A 15,009-nucleotide genomic window follows, 5' to 3' on the forward strand; every position below is an offset into this window, starting at 1 on the left:
CGCCCCGCGATGGTGAGGGTGTCGGCGGCTGGCAGCCTGGAGCGGAGCGAGGGCTGGAGCTGCGACGGGCCGACAGGTGGCGGGTCTGGCTCGGGTCCCCCGCGGCCGCCGGCCACGGGGACCCTGCCTCTCTCTCCCGCTCCAGGGGCTGCGACCGTCCGGGCCCCGCCGTGTAGGTGCGTCGGAGAAACTCGGCGGGGCGGCGACTCGGCGAGCCCTCGCCTGCGGGGCTGAGTGGGGGCGCTCTCGGGGCGGAGGGCCCTGAGAGGCGCGGCCGCGGGGCAGACCCTCGAGCCGGGCGAGGACCTCACGCTTCCCTTCCCCGCCCCCTTTTGTGTTTCCCCTGCAGACCAGCCGGTCCCGGCGGGAGGCGCGGCCGCCCCAGCGCCCGGGGGTCGTTCCCTCGCCTCCTCCGGGCGGCGGGAAGGAAGAGGCGGCGGCGGCCGGAGTCGGGGCGGGCGGCCTGAGGTGAGAGCCCGGCCGGCCCCGCTGGGAATATGGCGACCGGTGGCTACCGGACCGGCGGCGGCGGCGGCGGCGGCAGCACCACAGACTTCCTGGAGGAGTGGAAGGCGAAGCGCGAGAAGATGCGCGCCAAGCAGAATCCCCCGGGCGCGGCCGCCCCCGCCGGGGGCACCGGCGACGCGGCTGCGAAGCTCCCTCCGGGGGCCCTGGGCACCTCGGCCGCCGCCGCGGCGGCCAACGAGCTCAACAACAACCTCCCGGGCGGCGGCCCCGCCGCCGCCGCACCTGCCGCCCCCGGCCCCGGGGGCGTGAACTGCGCCGTGGGCCCCGCGCCGCTGAGCCGCGCCGCCCCCGGCCCGCGGCGGCCGGAGGACGAGTCCCCCCCCGCCGCCGCCGCCACTTCGGGGGCAGCGCCCGCCCGGGGCGGCGAGGAGGAGCGGGACTGCGCCCCGGAGAAGGGCAAGAGCTCGGGCCCCAGCGCCAGGAAAGGCAAAGGACAGATCGAGAAGAGGAAGCTGCGGGAGAAGCGGCGATCCACCGGCGTGGTCAACATCCCCGCCGCAGAGGTGAGCAGGGCGGGGCCGCGGCCGGACCCTGGAGGGCTGCCGCCTCCTGGTCTCATCTCTCCGGGACCCAGAGCTTTCCCCCTCGAGCCTGCACTTCTTAGCGTTTCTCTGAGTAGGCAGGCAGGGGGTGATGGAGTTTTACTCTCAACAAACGCTTCCTGGGAAGTTCCCCGACCCAGAGTCGGACACGTGCTTTTCAGGCTTCCTGGCTAAGATCTCAGACACCAGAGCCTTTTCACTGGTGGAAGGATAGCATGGGGCTTCAGAACTTGCCTACCTCGTTTCTGCTTGATCAGTTAGAAAAATTGGTGAATGGTGATGACGACGTACTCTATTTAGTTTCCCAGGTGTCGGTCTTAAGTTATCGGATCGTTTATCTCTTCTTCCCTCTTAGCAGTGTTTAATAGCACCTGTAAAGAAAACTTGGCCTTAGCACTACCCCAGACAGCTTTATCTTTCAGTGGACCCAAGACAAGTGTATCTAACCGAGCATATGTACTACTTCATATATACACACCAGCTGTTGGAAATAGAGCGCACACACACACACGCACACGCACACAATTTTTTCCTGAGTGGTATTCTGGACAATAGGAACGCTGTAGCAACCCACAGTTCTTTTGCTCTCTCCATGTGTTGAAGTATTTGACCCTATGTATTCTGGAAAACATTTGTGGTAGGTTTGGGAATTTCTGGGGTGGAGGGGGAGTGGTGGTTGATTTTTTTTTTTTTTGGTATTTTTTGAGCAGTCTGAGAAACATTTCTGTGGGCAACAGCAGCATCTTCCCATTAGAATGCCTGGTGAAACTTTTTTACTTATGGTATAACAGCACTTTTCTCTACTCAACAAAACAATCGTAAACAAGTTTCTAGTTGCTTTAATAGTAACTCACCGGCTTGGGGAAGTGATTCAACAATCCTGTTTCACCCTAAGTAGTTGCATCTTTTGCTCATTGGCTCTAAGGTTTTAACCTTTTTTTTTTTTTTCCTCCTGGCCTTCTAATTTATTCAACTTTGACACACAGTAAGTAAATAGTAAGAATTCACCAACTTTAATTGTGGTTCAGATAAAAACATCTGCAATAAGTTAGGGTGTGTATCAAACATACCAAATTTTTGAGTCTTAATATGATTTCCATACCTAGAAAATCAGTTTGTCTTTGAAGGGTATATTTTTATGCATGTTTCAGGAAGATTTTTATCAGCCAGCAAAACTGTCCTCTGTGGTTTGCTACTTGCACAAAAGATCTGTTATTCATTAAATTGCTTTAAAAGGAATTCATGAGAGTGGTAATCAAATTTCTAGGGTTTTTTTAAGCTAAAAATATGAAGATTAAGGGGAAACTGAAGACAAGGCTTTGGAAAAGTTACATTCCTCAGCGTTATTTTTAAATATAGCTGATGGTCCAAATAAAATAATTTGTCATTTCCAATCTTTTCCTCATTGTTCATTTGACAGGGATCTTATTTTGGGAGATCTCTTGGCAGATGTTAAAACTCCATTTTTTTGTCTGGCTGGTTGTGCTAAAATTGTTATTTCTCAATACCTTTTTGTGTTTGTTTTTTTAACAAGGGTAATGTTTACTGGCAGAAATAAGTATGGTGTGTCTTGTGAGGTCCTAAGAAACATCCTTTGTTAATATTCGTGTCTTGGGTAAGGGAACACAGTGCTGAGAATGTAGATGACTCCCCGTTACAATTGAGTCTAATACTCTGGAATGTTTTTCGTTCGGGTGTTGGCAACTCCTAAATTTAATCTTCCTTAAAAACAAACAACCCAGGGCACCATTTTTTTGTCTGTGGACTTTGAACCTTTTTTATTGAATAGGGAATTGAGTGCTGCTTTCTTTTTGTGGTGACTATGGCTCTATCTGTTTCATGCTGTAGGACCCAACAAAACGTGGCAATGTTTTACCACAGTATCTAATTAGCAGGCATATTTCTTGAGTTCCTCCTCCCCATATTTTCAGTTTTTAAAAAAATAAAGTCTTTCAGATTATGTTAATCATGTGCCATTTGTTTCTCTTAGCAGTTTCAACATTGTAAATACCAGTTGCTGTGGAGTTTCTTGTTTAATACAGTTTAGCACTACTATTTTAAAAAGTCATATAATATTTTACAAAATTTTCAGGCATAAAAATATTATAAAATATTTTGTAATATTATAAAATATAAAAAGATCATCAGTCAACATTCAAAAGTAGAGTTATATATATGTGTGTATATATATATATAGTGTTGAATGACTAATCTCTTATTTTCAGGCAGTATTCCCAACCAAGTTTATATTAGTAGATTAGCATGTAACTTGTATGCAAAGAGTCTGTTTTAGTGTTTGATAAACATTAAATTTCTTCAAAAGTATTTGTTAAGCATCTGTAAAACATTTGTTATGACTTTCATTAACTTATTTTACTGATTACAGAGTAACTATAAAATTGTTACAAAAGAACCTGATAGCAGATAAAGATGATACAAGCAGATGGAAGATAGTTTCAGTAAGGAAGCAGTTCAGAATCTTGAAGTGTAGGTGGTGGGGGGATACTGCCTGTGATGGCTATAATAAATGCAAATATAGGGATAGTCATTAACTAGATAAACTTCAGTTGCTCTTGTTTACTACGTAGGAGTTTTTTTTAAAAACTTTTCTCTAAACTTCTACCTTTTCTGTTAGCCAGAATTGGATACCTTGAATGTAACATACTTACTGCTGCTATTTTTTATACGTTTATTAGATTAGCCACACATTTATTACGTGTCTCTGTTCAAGGCACTATCATAAGCACTCTGAAGAAAACAAGAACAAGGCAGTGTATATTTTCAAGTAGCAAGACTGTAATCTAAAAAGAAGGCATAATTATATGAAGAAACTTAAGTAGGCACTGAGTTAACAGTTTAAAAGCCATCTTAACACAGCATGTAGCTAATTGTTAATTAAAACTGTTGTCTATTTAAAGGAAAGAGATGATGGGGCTAAGAGTAGCTGTTGAGGTCGAGGGTCTTGAACTGAGACATTTCTTACTTATATGTTTATACATAAATTCATACATAAATGCATATATACCTGTTTGTATAGTTTTTTAAATGTCAAAGTGCAGTGGTTCTTAGCTGTGGCAGCATATCAACACTATGTGAGGATATTAAAAAATGCTTCCCCTTTGCTGATTATTTGCCTTCTCCCTCCTTGACCCCTTACATTTAATGGGTCTGGGATGGTATGGGTCCAGGTATTAATATTTTTATAAGCTCCCCATGTGAGTCAGGATTTAGAATTATTGGGTTTCATTCTAGGGATGCAGAAATGAATAGGACACAGGCCTTGCTCACAAGAGGGTTCTTAAGTAATACAGGGAACTGTATTAAGTAGTATGTTGTTAAGTACAGGCTATTTCCTGAGCAGGGTACCTAACTCAAGAGGGTTAGTTGGGGAAAGCTTCCTTGACACTTATACCCACGTTTTCAGAGTGCTTGTGAGGTTATTGCCATTGGGTAGGTGTGCATGAATGGATTAACAGAGGTGGTTTTCATAGAAAATATAATCTTTCAATAGATAGAGATCTAGGGCTAAGTCGCTTTCAGTCATGAAAACTCTTTGCGACTCGGTGGACTGTAGCCCACCAGGCTCATCTGTCCATGGGATTCTCCGGGCAAGAATAGTGGAGTGGGTTGCCATTTCCTTCTCCAGGGGATTTTCCTGACCCAGGGACTGAACCCAAGTCTCTTAGGTCTCCTGCACTGGCGCGCAGGTTCTTTACTGCTTCTGCCAACCTGGGAAGTCTCAGATAGAGGTCAAATGATACTAAAGTTTGGATTTAAATATAAAAGTTAAAATTTATTGAAACATAACTGTTTTCATTGTGGTCAGCTAAAGTGTTTTATGTATTGTCTTAATTAATGCTCATAGCAATCCGCAATCGTAGTTATAGTTACTGTTTTCATACTCATTTCCAAAGGAGAAAATGGAGGCTTAGAGAGTTTAAATGACTCAAAATCACATGGGAAGTGAATAAATGGTAGAGTAGTATTTTAAAAGCTTTTGGTTTTGTGTACGTGTGTGTCTAGGGAAAAAGGAGTTTTTAAGAGTTAATAAATCTTGCATTACTTAGCTTATTTCTCTAGATTTTTTTCAATAACTTTTTATTAGAGGTTTATCTTAAATGATTTAAACATATAAATGGGGAAAACAATGAAAGTATGAAATTGAATAGAAATTAAGGGCAAATTTGTAGGCGCAGATTTTGCTTCTAACCCTGTAGTCTGTAGTTTGCTTAGCAAAATTTTGAACACTGAATCATCAGCAAAATACAAATCTGCTTTTGGCTAGCAGTCAGAAAGTGTGGATCTTTGATTTTACTTAAGTGATACTTTGTTTTTCAGTCAAGATGGGATTATAACACCTACTCCATAGTTTGAAGGAACATTTGGTATATAGAAACTCTTCTAAGTGAACACAATTTAAGTCGCAATTATTCAGCATATTTATTGACCATTATATAGGACAAGTTCCCCTTAGTAAGTCTTATAAATCCAGGAGGCTTAAGAAATACCTTTTGGTATGCCCATTATTTTCTAGACTGTCTACCTTTCAATGTGATGAGTCAGGGGAAGGACTAATAGTGATTCAGAGCTGGAGAAAATTGGACTGGTGAGTAGAGTAGATGCAGGGTAAATACTGAGGTTTCTTAACAAGATTTTAGTCCTAGCCTTTCTAAATGTTGAGCTCACTGAGAAATTGAAATTTTAGTATTATCAGAATTTTTAGTGAGTTTTCTAAGCTGAGAGGCCTTTTTCCATGAAAATAATAATGATGTAATTAAAGCAGATGATACATATGGTATGTTTATTAAGCACCCAGGCACTGATTTCAGCGCCTTATATGTTTTGGTGCATTTAATTCTTACTACCACCCTATGGGAAAATGGGACAGAAAGGGCCAGTTACTTGCCTGAGGGGAGAAAGAGAGTCTGTCTTCAAAGCCTGGTTCTTAAGAACCATTTTATCATATTTCACTATGTTGTAAAAGTATATACCCAGTTTAAGAAATACAAAGATTATTTTATAAGAAGCTAATAAATTACTGTAGAATTTGAAAATGACCATTTTATAAAAGACAGATGAAGTGGGACTTTATTGGAAAAATTCAAGAGCAAATAAATACATAAACAGTGGCATTAAAATTTTTATTTAAAATTTTTGTCAAGTTAGTGGCCTTACAAACGCTCTTCATTGTTTCTCCACTGGTTACAGCACATGTGATACGGGTCAGAACATAATTATGCTCTTTAGTAGTGGTGCTGACATCTTAGAAGTTTAAAATTACTGGGAATATTAGAGTTTGAAATTTTCCAACACTTTTTTCTTTTCAAAAAGTGAGGTGTAATTTATATATCATGAAATTCACCTTTTTAAAGTGTACATCAGTGGTTTTTAGTATGTTCACAAAGTTGTGCTCTAAGTGCTTTTACATTTTCATCTTAATTTTTTATTATGTTCATAGAACCTGTGGTATTTGTGGTAGATTTTAGCTCCCTACTCAGTAAAGTACAGCAGTATTCAACAGGAGAAGTTATTAAATTAATATACTATCTGCTTTCCCTGCATTTCACAGAGGAAAATAAAATTGTAGAATCTTCTGTTTTTAGTTTCTTAAACTTAGACCTCTACTACCACTTTCTTTACTAGAATTTAGTATAAGAGGTACATAATTTTACTGAATGTAGTATTTTCAACTTGTTTAAAATTTTACATATCTTTCATGGAGATCTGCAAAAAAATATTTGGGAACTTTGATTAGAGTAAACATGGAGTTTTAGGCGATTAAACTTTAGTCATTTATTACTTAAGTCAGGGTCCTAAAAGATGTGGCTGTGGGTGGGGTATCTGTATCATTATCACCTATGTTATTTATTTAAAATGCAAATTTCTGAGATCTACCTCGGGGAAGAGTTACCTGAGACTTCATTTTAACATATGCTCACGTGATTCTTGTACTGAAGTTCAAGAACTGACTTAAATGCCCTATACTGGCTTACTGATCTGTAAAATGAAATTGATGCTGATTATTTTATTCATTCATTTAATAGTCCTGTGAGATAATGTTTCTGAAAAAGCTTAAGAATGACTAAATGATAAATCATAGTTATTATATAGGTCTAACACATTGATAAGTAGTTGTTGATGTCTAATGGAAATTTCTTACTGGGATGTTAAACATTCTTACTTTTAACACTTAATTAAGAACTTTAGAGATATTTTAACAGGCAACTTGAGATACTTGGAAATTGAAAGTTTCTTAAACATTTATATAATGTCATGTATTTAGTACAAAATGTTCTGTCTGCCTGGCTTCTTGAAGAAGCCTCGCCTACAGAAAAAACCTCTAATACTTAATGTGTAATTTGAACTTTACATTGACTCATTTTTCTTTTTTGTATTCTTTAAGGGAAAGTGTATGTTTGTAAATGTTTAATAATTAGTTCAAACCTTTGAAATAGGTTTTGTCCATCTCATTAGGATATTCTCAAGTGAAGTCTTTCCCTTACTACTCTTACATATTTGACCTGTTGGCATCCGTAACTAGCCAGTTGATTCTTAACATATTTGCTTATTGCTGAGGCAGCTTTTGGTGTAAGTCATATGCGTTTTTGTTTATAGCTGCATACAGACTGGTGTTACCGTTGAGCGTCAGCCATGTATTACAGTCTCCTTAGGTTACTTACAGATATACCAGGCTCCATGTCAGAATGAAGTTAGAGGAACATTTAACTTTTAAAAACAGTAAAATTATTTACTTAAAGGGTAAAAACAGCTCCAGTGAGTTAGAAACTTAGCATATGAATTGGTTAATAAACATTTATTCTGTGATAGTCTTTAGAAATTTCCTTCACCAGAGTTGTATGGGTTACACTGTTTTTCAATAATAGTTTTATTTGCTTTATAAGTTGAATTTAAAGAAAAAGGGCTGTTGTATTCTGAAAGTGAATACTTTTTAGAGTTTTGCTGAAATGAGCAGGTAGGAGAGCACTTATGTTGTAGATTACAGTTCTGTGACAGCTAAATTTTGTTTGCAGACTTTTTTTTAAAATTGTAAGAGACTAACTGAATAAGATAAATAAGAATAATAAAATATCAGTTTGAAATACAGTTGAAAACAAGTTTTGTAATAAAATTAACTTTAAAAGATACCTTTTAATATTCAGCAAATTTGTGGGCATATGTTTGAGAAATTTACAGGTTGTGTAAAGTATGAAATGGTTTTTCTATTACTTTTGGAATTCTTTGCAGGATATTTTTAGTAGTATTTAAAAAGAATGGAAATCTGAGTTATGAAGAGCAAAATTAACATTCAGAAGATGGTGTTTGACGAATATGATTAAAATATATTTTAGCTGACATAGTCAAAGAAGCTGCATTAAGTCTCAAATTCTTGACAAGACTTCTGATATTCTGTAATGCAAGCAAAAGTTGATCCAAACCAAATTTGTATAAACTTATTTTTTTTTCTCCTGCTGGTAAAAACTGTGTAAAAAAAGTAATGTGTTCTTTGTAGTTCTCCTGTGTAAATACAAAAGAAGATAGTGAAACCTATCACTTCTTATCTTATACATTTTATTTGTTTCTAATCTTTTGTCTCCATGAAAAATGGAACCACACTATACAGATTTGTGTGTATATTTAGTCTTTCATTTTATGGTGTTATTCTTCAAAAATAAGGATGGATTTTCTTAAAAAAAATTGTGGTAAAATACCATACATAAGATCTTAAATCATTTTTATTCAGTGCTATTAAATACATTCAGATTGTTGTGCAGAAATTACCACTAGCCATCCCCGTAACTCTTTCATCTTATAAAATTGAAACTGTATACTTGTTAAACAATAACTCTCCATTCTACGCTTCTTCCAGCCTCGGACAACCACCAAGGTACTTCTGTCTTTAGGAACAGATATGTTTGTGTTATTTGATATTAAAATATTTAAGCATTGCTTTATTGGGAAAAGACCCTACTGTTAAACAGCTATTTATTTCTTTTCATATATTGTATTTCCTGAACCATTCAAGAAAAGTGTTTGGGTCATTCAAAGCATCTTATAGGTATGGGCACCTTCAGGTAATTGTGAAGGATGCCCAGAGATTTTTTTTTTAATCTCTATTGCCTTTGATTTTGGTGGGAAATTGAGTAGAACTGTAGTAATTACAAGTGCGTGTAAGCTGTAGCTCAGCCTATAAGTTCATAAAACTCAACATGGTATGAAGTCACATGATTAAAAACCACAGGGCATATGGAAAAATGGAGTTTAGGGGAATAACACTCAAAAACTTTGTCAGTGACATGTGAAAAGACAGAAACCTTGTAAGGACTAGTGCAATTTTATGCATGTTAAATGGTTAAGAAAAATAAAAGTACTCAAATTAATATGACATGACTTTGTAAAAGCACTGGAGTTTGCTTATAGAAGTGGGTCTCAAAAGGGTTGAGATTTGTGAAGTGATGGAAGAAGGGTCATCTGAAGGTGGATTGAAAATGTAACACCAGATTCGGAAGAGTGTGGCTCACAACACATGCAGTGAACCTGGCTGCATGGTGGAAGCTTGTGCTGTGTATTTTGTGAGTTTCTTTGCAGCTGAGTTGTGTTTTCTCTACTTAGCTAATGTTTCTTGCAGTTGCACAGAAGCAAATGTGAAATTTGGGTTATGCTCAACTTGTTCCGTAACATACTAGTTGCTTAGGAGCAAATTGAACTTTCTAAGCAAGTGTTACAGTGTGTGGTGTGTGTGTGTCTGTATGCCCATACATGTACATCTATGTGTCTCTCTGTATCTGTATGCATGTGTGTGTGTGTGTGAGCTCAGTGTCTGACTCTTGGCAACCCCATGGACTGTAGCCTGCCAGGCTCATCTGTCCATGGAATTTTCTAGGCAAGACTAGTGGAGTGGATCGCCATTTCCTCGTTCAAGAGACCCTCTTGGCCCAGGGATTAAACCCGCGCCTCTTGCATCTCGTGCACTGGCAGGCAGTCTCTTTACCACTGCGCCACTTGGGGAGCGCATAACCATAAATCCGATAACCTAATCTGTGAAGTCCAAGTAATGAGGCAGAGAAAGGTCTAGAACTGAGAATGCGTGTTTAAGAGTTGATAATGATACTGATGGCTAGGATAGAAATAGTAGAAAAGGAAAACAGTTGGATGGATTTTAGAGGTTTTTTATTGGCATTTGAAAATTACATAACTGGATGTTTTGAACTGGAAAAGTCTTCAGAGATCATCTGTTCCATACAAAAAAGTATTTGGTATTCCCAGACTACTCCTGAAACTGAAGTTGTCTGTCAGCCTCAGTCTTAACTCCAGCTGAGTGTTGCTCTCTCCCGCCTGCCCTTCAGCTCTATCCTGATTACTATTCAGAATCTTGCTAATTTTATTCCTCTTTCTTATATATTCAACCTCTCTCTCTCATCTTGCCATTAAGGAGTGTTCCCTTAATTCTCCTTCACCTTTCAACTTACTTTTTCTTCCTTAATTGCTCAACCTAAACGCCTTGTTTTCACCTGCCAATTCCCATCTCACTGCTCAGTCTCACTACTTTTTAAAAATCGATTTTGCTAAGTTTGCTTGTAGCCTCATAACTGCCAAACGTGACAGCTTCTTTTCTATTTTCATGCTACCTAACCTTTCTTTTGGAGAAGGCATTGGCACCCCACTCCAGTACTCTTGCCTGGAAAATCCCATGGGCGGAGGAGCCTGGTGGGCTGCAGTCCATGGGGTCCCTATGAGTCGGGCACGACTGAGCGACTTCACTTTCACTTTTCACTTTCATGCATTGGAGAAGGCAATGGCAACCCACTCCAGTGTTCTTGCCTGGAGAATCCCAGGGACGGGGAGCCTGGTGGGCTGCCATCCATGGGGTCGCGCAGAGTCGGACACGACTGAAGCGCCTTAGCCGCAGCAGCCTTTCTTCAGCATTTGCCTTTGTCACTGCTCTCCCTTGGGGGGTACAGCACTTTTGTAGGTTCTTTTTCAGTTGGTTTACTCAAAAACATTGGCCAGCCTTCTCTGTGCCCCAGGCACAGTGCTAGCTGATACAGTGAGTCACATCATCCATTATCACCCATCTTTAAGGAACTTCTTCTCTTGGGGGTTTAAAAAAAAAACTGTCTTAGTTTAGGCAGCTATCACAAGAGTATCATAGACTGGGTGGCTTATAGACAACAGAAGTTTATTTCTTACAGTTCTGGAGGCTGTGAGTCCAAAATCAAGGCTGCAGCAGAATCTGCATTGTTGAGAGCCTGCTTTCTAGTTCACTTGTCCTGACACAGTGGAAGGGGATGAGAGAGATCTCTGGGGTCTTTCTTATCTGAACACTAACCCCATCCACGAGGACTCTAGCCTTGTGACCTAATCTCCTCCCCAAGGCCCCATCTTCTAATATCACATTGGAGTTGATGGTCCCCACCCACATAGGGATGTTGGGGAAGTATACTCACTCAGTCCGTAGCAGATAATTATCAATTTGATGTTATAAAAACTATGATGGAGAAAAGAACAAAGTACTGAACTAGCTCAGAAAAGGGAGCCACCAGTTCTATAAGGGAGTCAGGGAGGGCTTTCTATATGGTGGCTTGACTAATGAGGACTTCCCGAGTGCAGAGGGGACACGCGAACATTCTGGATAAAGGAAGGCCCAGAACCAGGAGATAATAGCATTATATTGTGTGTGTACTGTGTGCCCAGCACTGTGCTGGGGGCTTTCTGTGCGTTATTTCCTCATCTTCGCGTTAGCTCACAACATAGATTTAAACAAAAAAAAATTTTTTTCCCCTCATTTTACAAGATGAGGAAGTTGAGCCTCAGAGAAGTTGTGACTTGCCCAAAGGTTATACTGGCAAACTTGGATATGACTCCACATTTGTTTAGGTGCCAGGGCCCACACGTTGGTTATCATTGTTGGAAAGAGGGAGGGATATGTTCTAACTGAGGAAATACTGATGTGCAGCAAATTCATAGTTGGGAGTGAATGGAGAACACTCAGTAAGAATGATATGGACCAATTGTGATAGATCTGACTGTCACGCCAGGGAATTTAGACTTTATTCTGCTGTTCTTTGTTAGTATTGTTGGCTGGGCATTTCCTTCCTTTGTCCATATCTATTTATACAATAAGTCTGACAACTTCTGGATAAGTTTTGCCTGCATAATTTGCAGTTATTAGGGGAATTTTCTTGTTCAGAGACAGGTACCTATTCAAGCATGGTAAACAATATAAAGTCCTATAAAAATAATATGCATATAATAGAATAATTAAATCCATATTTTCACATGGGTTTAAAAAAATGAGAGGATAGGCTCTAAGCAAAGTTATACCAAGTGACTCTTTATTACAATAATAATCCTGTACTGAAAATAGATTTGGGGATACCTTTGTGGACCAGGATGGGGTGAAGATGGATGCTCTGGTGACATTAAGTTATCAGAGTCTGTTCTGAGTGTAATTTTGGGGAGGTTTATACCTTAATGCGATCCCTCGGTTTAGATTTTTCCTTGTATTTCTTGTACAAGCAGGTTTTAATTTCCATTCTCAGATTCTTTTTAGTTCATCTTGGGATATAGATGCTCAGACTACAGGTGCTAAAGGATGGGCATCACCTTTGTCTCTTTCCTGCTTTTTATTTTCTTAGCTCTACAGATGTGCCCTTTCTCCCTTCCTTCCGCCTTCTCTTACTTTGAGGAAGTGCTTCTCTAAATCACATTTTAGGAGTATTTATATTTGATAATTTAAAGGTAATATCTTTTTATTATATAAAAATTGAAATTAAACAGCCAAAATAGGATTGTGCAAGCATCAGCTATAGATTACTATTATCAATTTGACATATATTCTTCCATTTTTATTTTTATTAATTGGGATTATACCCTATATACATTTTTACAACCGATCTTTAAACTTTATATCATAAATATTATTATTCCCTTTAAAAATTTTTTTGAAAGCAAAGAAGTTAACTGCTGCATATTTTTTGGTTTTATAAACGTAGTTTCCACTATCCAATGATAGCTATTACTTTATAGTTTTAATATACAATTCCTGAGGATATTTTTGTACATACACCTAAAATAAATATCTAAATCCAGAAATTTAGTCATTGTACAAATATTATAACCTTTTTCTTATCAGTATATTATTTCTTCTTTTTACTTATTTATTTTTGGCTGTGCTGGGTCTTTGTTGCTGTGCAGGTTTCCCTCTAGTTGTGCTGAGTAGAGGCTACTCTTCATTATGGTGTGCCGGCTTCTCACTGCGATTGCTTCTGTGGCAGAGCGTGGGCTCTGGGGCACCTAGGCTTTAGTAGGTGTGGTGTGTGGGCTCTGGAGCACAGGCTCCGTAGTTGTGGTGCACTAGGCTTAGTTGCTCTGAAGCCTCTCTTAGATCATACGTCAATGAATGTGTAACTGTGTTGTGATTCTTAGTGGCTACAGGATATTTAATAATTTAGATGTTTCAGTAAAGCTGCAACACATTTCACTTCCTTCTTAGTACAGATTATCTGTTAGACACTGAACTTGGCCTTTGGGCATTTGTGTTGTTGTATCTGTTCCGTTCTCAGCATTGCTAGGATTTGGACAAACTCTTAACTCCTTGAGAATTTGAAATCTAATATAGAGGAATAAGGTTATATGAGATAATTTTGAAACATTTAAAATGTGTATAATAAGGTGTTGAATATTGTGCCATCCTGTTGGTATAGACAAGTGAGAGTTCCCAAAGAGGACTGAATAGTCCAGAAAATTTCATCGAGGGTGTATGAGGTTTGCGTTGGTCTTGAAGGACTGATTAGAAATGGGCAGATAAAAAGGAGAATCATACTTCAGATTGAGAGAGAGCAGAGTGCCCTGTGGTAGAAAGGTGGGAATTAGCAGCCCTTGGGATAGAGGCTTGCTTTGTTTATTTATTGGCTATGTCTTGCAGCTTGCAGTATCTTAGTTCTCCAGCCAGGATTAGAACACAGGACCTGGCGGCGAGAGCACTGAGTTCCAGCCACTGGACTACCAGGGATTTCCTGGGTTAAAGGGTTTATGTTAGATGATGTGTCTCTACTTTCAAACACACAGTAGAAGGATACAGATGTTATAGTGGGTACTTGGATGTTACCTTCAAAGCTCTACTCTGTAGATGATTTGAAGCACTCAAGTTTATTCCTAGTAATACTTCTTCTTTTTCAATTACAGGCATACTTCAGATTTTGTTCTAGATCACCATAATACACCTTGCAGTGAAGCAAATCACATGAACTTTTTGGTGTCTTAGTGCATGTAAAAGTTATGAGTACACTATAGGAATACTATAGTTTCTTAGCATTATGTCTTTAAAAATGTACATACCATAATTAAAGAATTACTTATTGCTGAAAAATGCTAACCATCTGAGCTTCCAGCAAGTCGTGATTGTTTTTTGCTAGTAAAGTGTCTTGCCTCAGTATTGATGCCTGCTGAATGATCAGGGTGGTAGTTTCTGCAGATTATGGTGACTGGCAATTTCTTAAAACAAGACAATGAAGTTTGCCCCTTCAGTTAACTCTTCCTTTGACTAATGATTTCTCTGTAGCATGCAATGCTGTTTGATAGCATTTTACCCACAGAATTTCTTTCAAAGTTGGAGTAAATCTTCTCAAACCTTGCCACTGCTTTATCAACTAAGCTTATGTAATATTCTAAATCCTTTGTTGTCATTTCAACAGTCTGCACAGCATCTTCACCAGGAGTAGATTCCACCCCAAGAAACCACTTTTCTTTGCTCATACATAAGAAGAAACTCCTTATCCATTCCAAGTTTTATCATGAAATTGCAGGAACTTAGTCACATCTTCAGGTTTTACTTCTGACTCTAGTTCTCTTGCTATTTTCACCACATCTGCAGTTACTTTCTTCACTGAAATCTCCCATGGGGGTTGGCATCAACTTCTTCCAAATTCCTGTTAATGTT

The 15,009-nt window shown here is 39.5% G+C and overlaps 1 protein-coding gene across 1 annotated transcript in view; it reads left to right on the plus strand.

The window, feature by feature from the left end:
* Window positions 1–345: 345 nt before the first annotated feature.
* The window catches only part of PAWR (pro-apoptotic WT1 regulator), a 120,101-nt gene continuing 105,437 nt past the window's right edge, over window positions 346–15,009 (plus strand). The window contains exon 1 of the mRNA XM_040234514.1: window positions 346–1,031. Coding sequence (XP_040090448.1) covers window positions 498–1,031 — 534 coding nt within the window. The 5' untranslated portion in view covers window positions 346–497. The remainder of the gene's footprint in view (window positions 1,032–15,009) is intronic.

The sequence above is a fragment of the Oryx dammah genome, unplaced genomic scaffold, assembly GCF_014754425.2.
Source record: "Oryx dammah isolate SB20612 unplaced genomic scaffold, SCBI_Odam_1.1 HiC_scaffold_29, whole genome shotgun sequence".
In the NCBI taxonomy this organism is placed as follows: Eukaryota; Metazoa; Chordata; class Mammalia; order Artiodactyla; family Bovidae; genus Oryx; species Oryx dammah.